The sequence below is a fragment of the Lates calcarifer genome, linkage group LG13 (assembly GCF_001640805.2).
Source record: "Lates calcarifer isolate ASB-BC8 linkage group LG13, TLL_Latcal_v3, whole genome shotgun sequence".
Lineage (NCBI taxonomy): Eukaryota > Metazoa > Chordata > Actinopteri > Centropomidae > Lates > Lates calcarifer.
In genome coordinates, this window is record NC_066845.1 from 14,067,734 (window position 1) to 14,084,902 (window position 17,169).

Sequence of the window (17,169 nt, forward strand, 5' to 3'; positions counted from 1 at the left end):
TGAAATTCTTGTACCTTGGGACATAGACCTGCTGACCTGCCATCACTCTTAAAGACAGATGGCACAGAATGTCCCTTTTCAAGGTATCTATATATAGCCTTCTCTCTCTGCAGTCCACTACTCAAAATGCACTTTAATGATTTCTAGGAACCAGTGTTGAGGCCCACTGGAATTCAAAACTAATTTTAAGAAGGCTACTGAAGTGAGTTCTCATCCTCCATTGTATATAGGCCTACTCAAAAAGAGATAGTTACAAAAGATAGTTTAGTAATAAGAAACTGTACATGTCTCGATCTGACACCTGCCCACTCAACCAGATGGAGAGATATTCACCATCTCTCAGACATGGTGCATGACAGTTTCATTGTCATACTAACTTAAGTATTGTCTTCCAAGATGGCAGTAGCTACAGTTTATGATGGAAAACAATAAGTTGTTAGTGGTCAGAGATTGTCTTAATATTGAGCTGGAGTGATTGTGTGTAGCAGTGCAGAGACTGAGCTCTTTCATTTCAGTGATAATAGGACAGGAGTCTGTGTGTTTTCACTCTGCCTGTGTGGGTTCCTTCTGGGTACTCCTGCCTCCTCTCATAGTCCAAAGCCATTCAGGTCAGGTTAATTGGCAACTCTGAATTCCACTTAAGTATGGATTTCTTCCACTTATCTTACACAACAGTGTTTAAAGATCGTCCCAGTCCCAGTGCTTACAGTAAGTCCTGCACCTGATACATATATGTAAAACAAAAGAAAAACTGGAAACATCTTCCTCAGCTGACCTCCTCAGTCTTAGTGACTGTGACCAGTGGATAGTTATACCATAATAACGTAATGGTCTAACTAACTAACCCCAACACACACATAGACTAACGCCCTACCTTCTCATTGGCTGAAGATTGTCTTTGCCGTCAGATTGACTCGTGCGTCCTGGTGCGTCGTGGTGATCGCAGTCCTCCCCGAGGACAAAACCCCTGCGCGCTGCCGCAGGTATCTCACTGCTCGACTCGGACCGATTTGAAGGGATGGCAAGCTCCGACAGACCGACCGCCGCAATTTCTCACGTCTACAGAGGAACATTCATCCACTCTACCCAAGAAACTGCGGTGCAGATCCTGGAAAATGCGCTCCTGGGAGTGGATACGGATGGAAAGGTTTTTAAGACTTAAATATCTAAAACAGCTTTTGCAAGCGTTAGATGTTTTGTGTAGAACCTTATTATTTATAGTTTTGAAACAAGTCCGTGGGCTCATCCTTTGGGTTGTGGGTCTCGTTATTAGAATTTAAGTGTAGCCCCCTAAACCTGGCGCATAAGGACAACATTTGGCACAGTTTGGACAATCCAAGTCCAAAAACGACAAATGGACATTGTAGGACTGATGGCTCGTTACTAACGAGGTGGATTTAGTGCTTATCAGAGACTAGTACACAAAAAGGTGTTGTTTAGAGGATTACATAAAGCATGTATTTGTCTTACCACTGTCACTGCTGATGATTGTATGCTGTTAGCTGAATGTTAAATATAAACTATACTGTAGTGTGCCTCTCAGGTTTTCCTCCTCTTAAGCACACAGTCATTGCGATCAACAAAAGGTAGACCTGTGATGTTTTCAGCCCTCTCAACTTACTCTACATGCGTTTTTATCATCAGTAACTCTTGGCTGATTTAATGTGCCATCAGATTGCTTTTGTTGAGAAAGGAGAGGACCTCGACAGACTGTCTTCAATGTTTGGATTCAGTCCATCTGAAGTCACTCAACTGACACAACAGTAAGTAGAAGACAGTATGTATAGTGAACAAATTATCGTGTGTATAACTGAGCAACAGTAGTTTACCATGAATTGACTTAAATGAGTGAGATAGTAACACTGTCTTTGTAACACATGACCACAGTTTTCTTTGTGTTTTTCTGCATGGACAATGATATTTGTTACACCACTACAGTGTGAAAGAACAGTATGAGTCACTGCATCATATGGCGGTCACTTATTGCATAGCCCATAAAAAAACAATATACTGCGTGCAAATCATTTTCATGCTCGCTCCACTGCAGTGAGTTCTTCATGCCAGGAATGGTGGACACCCACATCCATGCATCCCAGTACAGCTACGCTGGCACCGCCCTGGACATGCCATTACTAAAGTGGCTCAATACCTACACCTTTCCTGTAGAGTATCACTTCAAAGATCTGGAGTTTGCCAACAAGGTCTACACTCAAGTAGTGGTGAGTTTGATGCCATCGTTAAATATATGGCTATTGAAGTCAATTGTGTTTTTCATAAGTAAATATATGCAACAAGCCAAAACAGAGCCTTGTGGTGCAATGCAAGTATAACAGGTTTGATGTGTTTCAGATATTGCAAATGGTATGGGTTCCTCTGGCAACTAAATACTGCTTGGTATTTGAAAAGGGTTTGAACAATTCACTGCTTTAACAAGAGAAAGTGTTAATCCTGTAATATGATCCCTGTCCTTTACAGAAAAGAACCCTGAGAAACGGAACGACCACTGCATGTTACTTTGCTACCATACATACAGATGCCTCTCTCCTGCTGGGCCAGATTGCAAGTAAGATATCCTACATTCAACACACATACACACACACACACACACACACACACACACAGTCAAATATCCACCCTGTAGTTTAAAATAATCCCCTTATAGCAGTAGGTGACCTATGGGTGGTGTTGAGATTGCCAGTTCATACATGCGTATATCTTTACTTGGGAAAATCTGAGGGTTGGAGGTGAGAAACATCTATTGGAGTCTATTGCTAAAGAACATACTTGTAATGTGAGCCTGATACCACAGCCACATAATATTCTAGAAATGTTGGACATTAAGAGAGCATCTCCACAGCACAGCACTTCTGCCTTGTTTGACATATTAAAGCTGTGTAATCGCCATTATAACCAGAGCAGAGGCTCCAGCTATGGTAATGGATCCATGTGCTTTGTTGAAATGCCATGAAGAACACAATGTAAGATCTGAATCCATCACTATTCACCGCAGTAATTGTAAAATCAAGCTTATAATGCCTCATGCAGCTGATATGCTGTCGGTTCCAGGTCAGAAACACACTTATTTTGTTCACACAAACACATTGCTCACCTTTATGCCTCATCCTTATCTTCCTGGTGTTATATAATACTGAACACACGCACACACACACACACACACACACAAATGTGTAATGATACAACCATACTCAGTTGAACACCAGCTTTGGCAGCTTTACGTAGTCATTCTGTGTAATCAGGGTCAGTGAACTTCCAACTTTGTTCTGTCCTGGGCAGCTGTTCCATGTTGTTGAAAACTGTTGGTTTTCAATGTAAGCATATTTGTGTGTATGTGTATGTGTGTTGAATTTATTCTATTCAGTTTAGAGATATACTGATAGATATAGAATATAGTGTTATAAAATATACATATGCAAAATCTGATGTTCTGTATTTTCTTAGAATCTTATAAAGTCCAAAGTTCAAAGTCCCAGGGAAATCTGATATATTACGCATATTTTCTGCCTGACTCGACTGGAAGTGTTTGGTCACAGCAGCATGAAGCTCTGTCACAGTCCCTTTGAGACTTGCTGATCATGTCAAGTATCTGTAACACTAAACTTGTTACAGTACAACCATATTACTATACATAACATGGGTGGGTGTCACCTGTCACATGCCCCCGTCTCCCAACCACACACGATTTTCAAAGTTAAAATATGATATGTAATAGATAAACATGTTACCAATGATGAACATGCTGACACTGGCCATATAACTGCATCTGTTTGCTTACAAAAATCATATTTTGGTACTTCCCTTGTTCTGCAAAATAATTTAAGACCCTGTCCACCCACACAGGTGATTCAAACATTTTGGCAAATAGACCTTTTTCACAATAATGAGGCCTGACAAAGGGCCATGTCACAGAGCCATCAATAATCTAATCAGTTCCATGTGTGTTTTTTGTGTTGACACACACAAAAAACTCTCTGCTGTAAAAATCTGTTGTTTTTTTTTATTTTTATAATGGCTCGAGCTCCTGATGAACTTCCTGTTCCTCTTCATCACAAGACTACTTTACAACAAGAAAATGGTTACAAAGAAATTTACAATTACAGCCCTCTGACAATATTTCTAATGGTATTATTATTCTAACTTGTCTTGATTGTCTGATTAGACCTCTCCACAACTCTCCTGGTTTTGTTACATCTGTTAGGGCAAGAAAATGTACACCTCCACATTTCTCATCAACTCTGCCCTCAACCTGAGTAAAAGCCTAATTAGTCTAACTCAAAACACCCATATATGCATGCAGGGCCTTTAAATAAATGTGTGTTTAATGAAAATACAACAAATTGACTATTTGCAAACTTAGTTCCAGGCAAAATTCCTGTTAGCGCTGGTCTTCTAGGTTTGTGACTATGGTGATTATGCAGCTGCTAAGATTGTGATACTTGCCTCCTGCAAATTACTGTTATAATGACCTGTTATTAGCTGTAGCACCCTGTTCACAGTTCACACATTTTTCCAGTTGTAGCATTGGTAAAGTGAAACTACATGATTTGCTTTTATTTGACCGTATGTCACAAATTCTGATGTTTTGAGCAGCTGGGTTAGACAGAGATACAACAAGTAAATCTGTGGACTCCATGCACAAGTGTTTATATTGTGTTTTAGCTAAGGATTGCTGTATATACTTGTTCAAGGATTGAACTGAAAAAATAACTGACTGCTGGAACATGTGGTTGTCTGTGGTTGAATGTGTCTATGTCGACAGAATGTGTGACAAAACAGTTGTCTATGTTTATTCAACTTTGAAGTGTACCTCTGTTGCCTTGTTGCACTCCCATTTAACTGTGTTGTTGTACATGTTGTTATGAATGTTGTTGTGTCTGGCTATCATGGTGACAATAGAACGTCTGGCAGCACTAACCAAATTTAGGTGCTCAGTAAACTTTGAAGTCATTTATTTGCTGCTATATGACCATTACTCTGATTGCTCTTATTAGTATGATACTGATAAGATGCTTAGAAAATAATGTAATAGTAATTGCAGTGCTAGATGTATTGATTGGAAGCTTGATCGATTAAACAGAGGAAGGCGGTGCATCTCTGCATGGAGGTTGCCCACCCCAACCCGCCTGAGGGAAGCTGCCATATGGTCCTGATAGTTTGACTGACAACTCTTTATGTGCGTGAGCTTGTTTAAGAGTCTGTGCAGGATATTTATAAACATAGTTATATGTAATGTACCCATGTATAGAATATGAGTCTGTGTGTACATTCATCAGATGACTGGGATTAGGGCTTGTGAGTGACAGCAGGATTTGACTCTGACATGACGTGACCTGACACAAAGCCAGGCGATATTTTAAAGATTCTTGCTCAAGTGTGAGTTTAACAATTGTACAAATACTTCAAATTCAATATGGAACGGTGTCAGCGGAAACTTGTTCAGCCTTGTTCACATTTTATCATCATGTAACTATGGTCATTGCATTGCATTTTCATGCTCAAAATGTGCCATAAATAAAGCTGTCATATGCTGCTCAGTAGTAACAAACTTGTTGTGAGCTCAGGCATCCTTATTTTTCTTGCAGATGATTTTGGACAGCGTGCCTTGGTGGGTAAGGTGTGTATGGACAGGAACAACGCTGTGAAACATTACAAGGAGACCATTCAGGAGTCTCAAGAGGAAACATGTCGGTGGGTATCAACCGCTCCATATGTTATATAGCAGATCTACTGTATTGGTCTTTATGCATGTGCAGGCTCTAGCTATATAGTACCAACTATTTCTTAAACAGTGTCAAACTGTCTATGAGTGGCCTTTATGTAATTAGTTAATAGACAGGTAATATTAATTAAGTTTGATTCAGTATTTTTTTAATTTCATAAAACAATGAACATGCCCCAAATGAATTATAATCATTGTTTTGTTCCCTCAAGGTTCATTGCAGAGCTCTTGAACAAAAAGGTAAGATTCTACAATACAATAAATAGAACAAATCAAAGAAAAAGAAAAACAGAAGTTTGCATTGTTTTTTTCCAGATTTTCATTCTCTGCCATTCCCATGTCTCCAATTTTTGTTTGTTTGTTTGTTTTTTGGTTCGGGTAGTATCCCCTAGTGAAGCCAGTAGTGACTCCCCGCTTTGCTCCATCCTGCACAGGAGCCTTGCTAGGACAGCTGGGAGCAATCGCTAAGAATAACCACCTGCACATTCAGGTGAGCTCAAGGTGGCAACCAAACCAGGCTATGTCCACAGGGGACTGTTGCCATAGAGACCAATAAGCATTGGGCCTGTGGGGTTTTGGAAACAATGAAATAAACACACACACATGCACACACATGCAGTTTTCAAAGGAAGAATGTTGAGTTGGAAGAATGAGAAACAGCACTTTGCTGCACCGCCACTCTTAAGGCTCCATCTAAATGCCACAGTCTTTGTCATAGGCAACACTCTAGATTCTTTTATAATAACTGTTTAGCATTTGACATGTGTGTGTTTATTTCCAGAGTCATATTAGTGAGAATGTCGAGGAAGTGAAGCTTGTGAAGGAGCTGTTTCCTGATTCAGAGTCTTACGCTGACGTCTATCACAAATACAACCTGCTCACCGACAAAGTGAGTACACAATCACATCCCTGCCCGCACAAAATGCCATCAGAGATTTCTGTATAAAAGGTATGAATGTTGATATAAATGCTTAACATACCTGATTTTATTTATAACAGACAGTGATGGCCCATGGCTGCTACCTCAGTGATAAAGAGCTGGATCTGTTCAGAGAGACAGGAGCCTCTTTGTCTCACTGCCCCAATTCCAACATTTCGTAAGTCTCTGATAGTTTCTCAAGATTATGTGACCTAGGCCCATGATGATTTACATAACACAGATCTCACAATAAAATAGCACTTAACCAATACAGTGACATATCATTATAAATGGATGCAAAGATGTACAACAAATATAGATTTAATTGATCCATGTGCTGAAATTAGGTAGTAGAGGTAAAATAAAAAGCGCTTGAATTTAAATCAGAAAAAAATATTAGAAAATATTAAATGGTATTTTGTCAGTTGTTTCATTCTATTAGTTATCTCTCTCTCTCTCCATTTACCCAGGTTGTGCAGTGGAATGTTAGACGTCCGCAACGTCCTGAACCACAAAGTGAAGTTGGGGCTGGGAACAGGTGGGAGCAGAGCAACTATGTGCACAAATGCTAGACCACTTTGGACAATATGAAGTAGTAAATTTACATTTTGTTGTGTTTTGGAAACTCCCTCCAAGCATGCATGGGAGCTGGAGTCAGGTAGAGCAGTGGGTAGGGCCTGTTGCAGCAGTGAGATTGGTTGTCATGGTTATGTTACGTAATCTAGTTTTATAGTTTCTGAGTATTTTAGTCTTACTGGCTGAAAAAATCTCAAAATTAGAAATGGACATGCTGCTCTAATGCTTGTGTCTTGTACGCATGCTTGTACTTCAACTTCAAAAACCCATCTGGTCTGTGTTTTTGTGGCGCTGCATCAGATGTGGCTGGGGGCTATTCTGCCTCAATGCTGGATGCTGTGAGGAGAGCTTTGGACTCGTCCAAAGTCTTGACCATCCAGAACCCAGACTATGACACACTCAACTTCGAGGAGGTGTTCAGGCTGGCTACACTGGGAGGCAGCCAAGGTGAGACACAAACCCAGCTGTCACTCAGAAACAAAGCCAGCATTGTACAGAGGTTACAATAAAAACATGAAATGTTCAGTCCCTTTGTTATTCATATTCTCCATCAGCAGTCGTTTTTCTCGCTTAAGTGCCTTTGCCCACTCAAAGTCACTCTGCATTAGAGCGCTGCAGCAGAAATCCCTGATTCAAAACACTAGTAGCTGTGGGAATAAAATAGTTTTAATGATGACTGATTGCGATTTTACACAAGGGCATAGAATACAACAGTTTCTTTGACTATGTGTTTTGCCTGTAGCCTTGTCCCTGGATGACCAAATAGGGAATTTTGAAGTTGGCAAAGACTTTGATGCCCTGAGGGTGAATGTAGCTGCTCCTGGTGCACCTATTGACGTGTTCCAGTGTGAAGAACCAAAGGTTGGTTGTTGAGAACTGTCTTAATCTACCGGTTGGCAGAAATTTCAGCACTAACACTAATTCATCTTCATTTTAATTTTCAGATCCTGTTGGAAAGGTTCTTGAATTTGGGTGAGTGTCCATTTCACTGGACAAGTTTTTAGGTTCTCATCCGCCACTTACTACAACCTGCATGTTTTTGTCTGTTCTTCTTCTGTCGCAGGTGATGATCGTAACATAGTGGAGGTGTTTGTGGCTGGGAGGAAGGTGGCACCATTCACAGAGCCAACAGAGTAAACACACCTCCATCTATCTCACAGCTTAAAATACACGTATATCTCAAAGATACAATATAGGCAGCAAAAGAATGATCAGCTGGAAAAGCCATATGGCTGCATGAACTGGATTATTATACCACTGAAGACAAATAGGAAATTAAGTATCTTGATAAATATTTTAGTGTTTTTCCAGAGTTTAGAATGGTGACATGCTATTTATAAGCTTCAATGTGGATCATACAAAATTGTGTTCAGCTGAGTTCATATTCAGTCGGTTCCTTAAGTCTCAAAGATAATTAGTGAGCGTTTAAACAATGTATTTTAACAAGAGACTTATGTGCGGTGAATGTTGGACTTTTTCTGTTAGTTATTTTAGATAGTTAGCTAGTTGCTAGTGGTTTTTGCATACTGAAATATATTTGTGCACCATCTGATAAATAAAACTCTTTTTTATGTTCTTTTTGTTTATGTGCACACTGTTGAAGGCTTTTTTTGTTTTATTTACTTAAACGTCTTAGTTAAACTTACTAAAACTAACAAAGATACAAGTACTGGTGATGGTGGCCTCTATAGCGTGTTCAAGACAACATATTTTCTATTGCAAGTTGAGGTCACTTTGTGTTGCCTCAAGAAATGTAATCATTTTTTTTTTCATTGTCCATGAAGTAAATTAACGTACTAGCACAGGACTAGTGATATTAAAGCTGCTCGGTCCTCAGTCTAGCTGCGGTGCCTGATCTGATTACTTACAGTAGCTCAATGATCCCATTTTCATGCTTTTTTAGGTAGGAAATACTTTATAATCAGAAGACTGAGATTGACTTGAGTTATAATCACAACTCTGTACACTCCATTCAAATGCATCAACTCAAGTGTTAAATGTGACAAAAACTGACTTTGACTATGACTTTGTTATTTGATTTTTTTTTTACCGTACAGTCTGCTTCAGATTGCAGCACTCACTGTGGTGAAACTGTGGACTCATTCCAGTTGTAGGTCTGTTCTGGGTATAAATTGACATTTAGCTGTACTAACATGTGTCTGATTTACCTCAAAATCCACGTCCTGGTTTGACTCAGTGAAAAGTGAAGTTAATGTGGTGCCTTATTATAAGAATCATTTATTAGTTTTGTCAGTGAAAATTCTCAGTCATTAAGGTCATTGTTATCCAGGAAAAGTTTTAAGTGAGGGCATTTGGACTTGGTTGTAGATACTGGGGAGACCCAGGTGTCTCTGGGGTTGTTTGTAACATTTGGTTTGTCAGTGCTCCTGCCTGTGCTAATGGCAGTCGTTAGAGAAGTGGGAGTCACCTGAGGCCAAGTGTACAAGGTTGTTAAATCTCCTGGGAAGGGATGCTGTATTATATGTGGGGGATAAATGGGGTCATAGACATCTTCTGTTGAGGGGTGGTTTCTCTAACTTTGACATAATGGCTTCCTTCACTTCTCTTTGAAACTGTTGTCATCGAAGGAGTGTCCCTTTTCCTTCAGGAGTAGGTAGTCCTGACCTTCTGTGCTGAGCCAGGAATTTGTTTAATGCCTGTTTAATTTCACTGATGTATAGATCTGTGCATTCCTCACTGCATTGGGCTGAATTCATCAGATTGCTTTTCTGGGTGTATGTTCTCTTGGATGTACCAGTTCATGTCTTAGTGTGTAGCAGGGCTTGAAAAACACAGGGATGCGGTGCTTGTTGAATATCCCTCTCAGATGCTCCAGACATGAAAATGGCTGCAAATTCCAGGAAAGACATCAACACCGAGGGTTGTAAAGAAAAGAAGAACAAACACAACAACACTGTCATCTGATACATGTCTGGACTATTTGACAAGCACTGCATCCCTGTGTTTTTCAAACCCTGCAACACACTGAGACACCAACTCCAGTTGCCCTCGATTCAACTTCTCTTGGAGTCACTAGTTAATACTAAGTAAAAAAATAATACTGACCTTAGATCTACTCAGCAATTACAATTCAAATGGTTTTACTGCTCAGATGTTTGATTTTAAGGACCAAAATGTCTTTAGATTACCATTTGTCTTATAATTGTTAGGAAATGAAGGGAAATGAAATGGGCTGATTGCTGAATATGTATTTGTCTTGATAAACAAGGATGTATTTAAGACAATTTTTTTTTTTTTACTGTAATACATCTTTTTTTTATCACAAAACTCTATATCACCAAATGTTATATGTTAAAGAAACTCTTTGATGTGTCACATCATTAGAGATTGAAATAAAGAATTTCACCATGTCTGTTTTGATTTTTTTTTTTTTTTTTTTTTTTTTGGCACTTTATATTAGGGTACACTTATTCATCATTAACCAGTTGCTTATTAGCATACATATTGGCTCTTTGATTATAAAGCACTTATTAATCCCTTATTCTGCATGATCATATTCTACAGCTACAATACTATTAACTAATTAAAGAGTTTTCCCTCAATAACCTCCCAGTTACTGCTTATTGATAGTAAATAAGGAAGTTATATATGAATTATGATCTTAATATGCTTTGCTCAGTATGGACCTTATGAGGTAAGGCAGTAGTAACACAAGAAAAGTGATTCTCCCTTATAAACACTTAATGTATGTTTTGTTATGTAAGAACCATATTTATCAAGCATTAATAAGGGAGAATTACTGTTCTTAATATGTGCTTTATGACTAATACAGAGCAAAGATGCATGCTAATAAGCAACTAGATAATGGTGAATAAGTGTTACTGATTTGTTAATGCTCTTTTTCTCTCATCTGCAATAAATTACCCATCAGCTACTGATAAATGATCTTATAAGGTATTAAGGGTTAACAAAATTACCACTGACCCTTCCAGCCCAGTAACAGCAATCTACAGCCCCCTCAATAGACAACTGTCACCATCTGGACCAGACAGCTCAGAAGGTCAGATGGCAGAAGAGAGACACGTAGATGTCTATTGTCTCGTCCGAGTGACAGCAAGCCCTCTGCTCCACTTCAAGTAAGCCATTACAGTGTGTTCAGTGAGAATAAAAGGTCATGCTAGTCACAGCCACTAGAGGGGGACACTTGAAATACATCAGCTATCCCAGACCCTGAGTCTTATTTGTGTGAATGCTGAGAGCATCCCACTCACTTTCATTTTCCTCTACTTTGCAAATTAAAAAATACATTAAAAAACACATTTTGTTGTTAAGTGTGTCACTGTAAATGTTATTATAAATTATATGTCATAATGGATATGTGACATTTTGGTGTTTTTGCACGACCAGCTTTCTCATCTCAGGACCTATAAGGAGTGATGATGGTTTTAAGTAACAGGTATATATGACCTGGAGCAAAACATTTCATGGTGAGATGCTTGATTCAATAACATTCAATAACAACACACAAAACCATACATATATACAGTGGATACATACACAGTCTGTATTTCTGTACATATAGAAATCCACAAATAATGTGTTGCCCCTGGTGACTAAGTCTGTATTTTTGTTTTGTTTTGATTTAAACATGAAACCAAGCAGCATGGCTCAATACCTGTAGAGGTAAGTGAGGATACTTTTGTTGTTTAATTAAGCACCCTTAACGTTTTGGACAATCACTAAGTAATATTTTTTTCCCAGTTTTAAATGTTTTATTTACACATATAATATAGTCTGCAAAATTACAAAAAAGAGAAAAAACATTTAGCCATAAAGGTGTTTACAGTTCAGTAAACAAGTTGTTTAACAAGGTGTTTGATGGCCTGACACGTTTTTAAACAACCTACTGGCATTGAACGTAGCTTTATTTGGTTCGATCAAGACTTCTTGCCCGAAGTTTGATCTTTCAGGAAGACATTACCACTCAGGCTGTGCACTGCTGCATGGCCACTCAAAATTGTCAATATGTACAAACTGATTATATGTGGTTTATTTAGGATTCAAGCCACATTTGGAGTTCAAGGCTACCCCTTAATTTATTCACAGCAGCCTGCGCAGCCTGAGAGGAAAGTATTCCTGTGAGCCCATACTCAGGGCTGTAATGTCCTCTAAACCTACACTCAGGAAGTGCTGTTGAGACTCGAGAAAGTTAGAGCAAATGTTGCGCATATTTTCTTTTACTGTACACCTCTGTGTCCTTTCTTTCTGGATACCTAAAAACTTCCAGCACTGTTAGAGCTGGCAGGTAGGTGTCAGTGCAACAGAAATTCTTCCTCCGTAGGCTATTACCTACAATGGCCTCCATTCTATCTAAAACTATATCAATTCGACATTAACAGTAATCAGCTATGTGTACAGTGTATGTTAGTGAGAGTAACCACACGTTCTGGTGTCTCTGTCATGTGTATCTTCTTAAATATATCAAAAACAAAACAACATGAAGTAGCCTGATATAGATTGTAAAAAAAAAGTAGTAAATAACTAATACATTGCAAATAGTAATTGTTTATATTTAGACGTTAATCTGTGTGAGGGGAGGAGAGATTTGGAGTTTGGGAACTCATATGTTCTTCTTCCTACACAAGTGGTTTCTTTTGTTTTGTTTTTTATACGTGTTTATTTTACATTTTCAATGAAAATGACGACCACTTCTTATCCTGTTAATCATCTCATTATTGTTCTCCCTCACCAAGGAGAAACCTCCGTATCTCACAGATCCAGCATCCACTCCAGCACCGCAGCCAGCTGCTGCTGTCCCTGCAATGCCTCTGTTCCGGGCCTCAGGTGAACGCGGTGGGGCGAAAGCTCCGGCCGGCCGGAGGAGGGTGAGGAAAATGAAGTGGAAGGGGAGCTGCGGGAGGACAGATGAAGACGGCTCAATCCCCTCGCTGATGCGGCTGTGTCTGCTCAGCCTCGCTGACAACATGAAGGAAGTGTGGGTGAAAGACTATGCTGACAACTACCTGGATCAATATTCATTCAGGCACATTATGGGGCCTTTCAACTTCCTGCGTGAGTCTGTGAGGGTTTATCAACAGTCAGCCATAGAATTAACAGAAAAAAGTCACCTGCCTGCTCCTACTTTCAGCGTGGGACAGCAGCACACAGCTGTGTTTGCGAATGACTCGAAGTGACTGCACCATAAGTCACATATTTTGTCCCTCTCTTACAGGCAAAGTGTCCATTAACCAACTTAAGCAACTGTCATACTGATTCACTATATCAGTAAAACGCCTGAGTTATAAAGGGGGGGAAGGGGAAGTAAGCCATTTTTACTATCATGCAGAATGAGTCAGAGGTTGAATAAGGGACACCAAATTTTTTTCCTATACCACTTCATGTACACACACGCCTTTTATGACTTCCCTCTGTCCACAGATTAAGTGATTTACACAGTGATTGATCACCTCTAATCCTGCTACAATATCTCCCCCTCCGTCTCTCTGTCTATATTTTACTCTCCCTGTAGCCGGCGAGCTGGTCGAGGAGCTAACGTGGTTGCTGTGCACCAGAAACCAGTTGACACGGGCGGCCCTCCACCTCCTGCTGGTCCCCCAGCTCCATGGCCTGTCTCTGGAAAGGTGTCCTGGACTGGTCACCTCTGCCCTGTGCGCCCACATTGCTGCACGTTGCCAGGTGCCACCTGCTTCTTCTCTCTACCCACTTAGCTCTCTGTTGTTTGTGGCATTGATATGGAGAATTATAAAGATAATGGTCTGGCTTCACGTCATCATCATTATTTCATGAGAAGGGGAACTATTCCTTCCTAGTTTAAACATTTAGCATACTATGTCTGTGCATCTACACTATATAGTATTCAGTTAATGAAGATAGTAAAAAATAGTTTTTCTTCCAATCTCTTGTGTCCAGTGTGTCTTTATATTTCCTCCTTTTTGTCTCAGGGTCTGTGGAGTCTGGATCTATCTGGGGCCCAGCAGCTGCCTTCAAAAGTCCTGTCTGAAACTCTCTGCTGTCTACCTGCCCTCCGCTCACTCTCCCTGGCCGGCACGCCTTGCGACAGACGTGTGATCAAAACGATCGCCCACCACTGCCGTTGGCTGCGCCACCTAGATGTATCCCGCTGTCACTTCCTTTCTCCTGCTGCTCTTCTTTCTCTTGGAGGTGGGGCTCTCTGCTCATCCTCTACTAGTTCTCCTAACTCATCCGTTCGCTCATCTCAATCTCCTGTTTCCTCTTTCTCCTCTGACCCCTCCTCCTCCTGCTTTTCTGCACCCCTGTCTCCTCTCCCCCTCAGCAGTCTGCTGGCTCTGGATACTGGGTTTGGGGAACAAGAGGGAGACCCTGTGGCAGCAGCGGCCTACCTGCTCCTCGCCCTGTCTGGCCTGGAAAGAGTGGCCATGGAAGGCCTGGGGCAGGCCTGCTGTCTTATTGAGCGAAGAGAGTTTAGCCAGATGGATGCGTTCACTGACAGAGAGGGAGTTCCAAGGCTGGAGGAAGTGTGGAGGGAGAGGAGGCACAGGCAGGGCCTGGAGAGGAGGAGAGAAGGAGCAGCAGCGATAGATGAGGAACATGAGGATGGGGAGGAGGAGGAGGAGGAGGAGGAAGGGATAATGTGGGAGGGGTATGGCGGTGCAAGTGAGGAAGATGCAAGTAGAGATGAAGGGCCAAGTTGCTCTCTGAACCAAGCAGAGGAGAAAAAGAGAGGGAGAGCTCTGTCACAGTCAGACGATGAACGCCTGATCCTGCGCTTGAAGGACGCCAAGGGCTTAAGTTGTGACTTTCTGGACACCGTAGGCCGTTTATGTCCAAACATCTCCTCCATATCTGTGACCGCCAATGATAATGAAGATACCAGCGGAAGAAGCCAGGGGTCTCTGTTAGCTGCCGGCCTCCAGACCTGGTCGGGCCAGCTGCAGAACCTTTCAGTACACTTCCCAGGTCCTCTGGTGGATCTCCTTCCTGCCTTGCAAGTTGCAGGCTCCTCACTGGTCTCTCTCACCCTGGAGGGGGTGAAAACCAGCCCCCACTCCCCTCTACTAGAGATCATTAAGTCCTGCCCCAGACTGAGAGACCTGGTCATCTCTGCTGAACCTCCTGACATGCCAGATGGAGAAGACGAGGTGGATATGTTGGATTATCGGGATCTTCCACAGCTGCCTAACCTCTTCTCTCTCACACTCAAGTAAGGCTACTGTTGAGGTACACTAGATAGTACACCAGGAACTATTGACCTTTGTTTGGGATTCAAGATCAAAAATTGACCTATTATGTCAGTGGATTTACAGTTTACAGCAGATTTAAAGTAATCCTCTTTGTCTTCTTCTGTCTCCCATATGTCTGCAGTTTCTCATATGTCAGCCTTTTCACTTACAATGACATCCAAATGCCTGTGAGGTCCTGGATGTCCCTGCAGAAGGTGCTCCAGTGTCTCCTGATGGGTTCTCCTCTACTGGAGAAGGTCTCGCTGGTCTCCCTGCCATGCCGTCTGGACCACGTTTTACAGCATGTACTGCGCAGGGGGGAGTTGTACCTGTGTCGTCCTGCAGATTCTGCAGAGGTGCCTCCCATGCCACTTGGACGGGTTCAACACCTCGACCTGATGCGGACAGATGTGACGATGATGACGCTGAGAAAGATGATGCAACGGAGCAAGAGACTCAAGTTTGTAGATGTGAGTTACTGCTGGGCAATTAGTCAGTTTGAGTGGTTGGACTGCAAGACGGTCAGTGATGTCAAAATTGTCTGGTTGTAGTGACGAGACAGTCAGCTTCCAAGGAGCAGGAGCAATACTGCTGAAGGTGGATAAGCAATGCTTGAAACTGTTCAAATAAAAGAAACAATGCACACTTTTTACAGTGTTCGTTGCAATAGTTGTTATAACTCTATATTTCAGACTATTTTTGCACTGACAGATTCCGGTGTGCCTTTAATTCTTGTCTCATATCACAGTGTTTCCCCTAGAATGACTGTCGTGGGAGGGGGGGGCGCATATACGCAGAGACGCACGTGAAAGAGGAAGTGGATAGAGAGTCGCAAACATAAATTATCTTTTAATTTTTTTTTACATTTTTTTCTTTGCTTTTCTTGGGAGGTCGGGGGGGGGGGGTCCCGTTGGCAGTAGGGGAAACACTGTATCAAAACACCTTGGACTTATTCTTGCAGTGGCTGGGATGAATTGCAATAGTTTTGTATCATCGGCCATTTACTGTCATGTTTTTTTTTTCTAAGAAAATGGTGCAATGAACAGACAACTTATAAGTTGCGTGTGAGAAACCACATGGTATGTATTATGTACTCTCAGTACACTATCAATAAAGAAGGGGGAAATATGTATTTCCTTGTCTGTTGTTATTCCTCTGTAAAGAAGGGACTAGTAAGAAGGAGCACCAAAGAAGAGGGAATCATAACAAGACTGAGGTTGGGATTTACCAGACTGAATAACACTGCATCTAAATTCAGATGTGCTTTATTGGCATGATTAGTATTGTACAGTGTTGCCAAAGCACATTGCACAGGGCTTACAATGCGAGTGTAGTATTTCATCATGTTATAAAAAATAAAGCTTGCATACTATAATATATACTCTACTATACCTTATAATATACTGTAATGTAAGAACACTGCACACAAGTAATTGCAACTTATAAGATGATAATATATATGACAGCCCTAATTTGATATATAGTTTAACAAATTATTTTACAGGTAACGAGAGCCATAAAAACGACAACCATCGATATCAATGCATGGAAACAGAAACACTTAAGAGGGACTACGGGAAGACTGAAGGAACAAAATCGAAATTAATTTGTTTATGTTGTTACACGCAAGGAACTCGGGACGTCTATGAAGTTGTTCTCGCCTGGTCCACATTCCAGCAACTAGACGGCAGTAATGCGCCTTAACCCTGGTTGCAACCCGTCGTCAAATGGAAAAGAAGGAGAAGGGTGATGGG

General features: G+C 41.0%; 2 protein-coding genes across 3 annotated transcripts; both read left to right on the plus strand.

The window, feature by feature from the left end:
* Positions 1–940: 940 nt before the first annotated feature.
* Positions 941–10,603, plus strand: gda (guanine deaminase). Its single transcript, XM_018669644.2, has 14 exons — positions 941–1,147; positions 1,675–1,763; positions 2,048–2,219; positions 2,476–2,563; positions 5,601–5,706; positions 5,950–5,977; positions 6,120–6,227; positions 6,519–6,626; positions 6,737–6,834; positions 7,127–7,194; positions 7,533–7,679; positions 7,975–8,093; positions 8,177–8,204; positions 8,296–10,603. The coding sequence occupies exons 1-14, from the start codon at positions 1,019–1,021 to the stop codon at positions 8,367–8,369; spliced, it is 1,362 nt and encodes a 453-aa protein (XP_018525160.1). The 5' UTR covers positions 941–1,018; the 3' UTR covers positions 8,370–10,603.
* Positions 10,604–11,838: 1,235 nt separating this feature from the next.
* Positions 11,839–16,547, plus strand: si:ch211-214j8.12 (uncharacterized protein LOC100000539 homolog). 2 transcript variants are annotated; one of them, XM_018669728.2, is made up of 5 exons: positions 11,839–11,876; positions 12,947–13,265; positions 13,723–13,889; positions 14,156–15,396; positions 15,558–16,547. In XM_018669728.2, exons 2-5 carry the CDS (start codon positions 13,016–13,018, stop codon positions 15,964–15,966), a joined length of 2,067 nt encoding a protein of 688 aa, XP_018525244.1. In that variant the 5' UTR covers positions 11,839–11,876; positions 12,947–13,015; the 3' UTR covers positions 15,967–16,547. The 2 variants fall into 2 exon arrangements, with proteins under 2 accessions (XP_018525244.1, XP_018525245.1); XM_018669729.2 differs by lacking the exon at positions 11,839–11,876 and adding an exon at positions 12,335–12,498.
* The last annotated feature ends 622 nt before the right edge of the window (positions 16,548–17,169 follow it).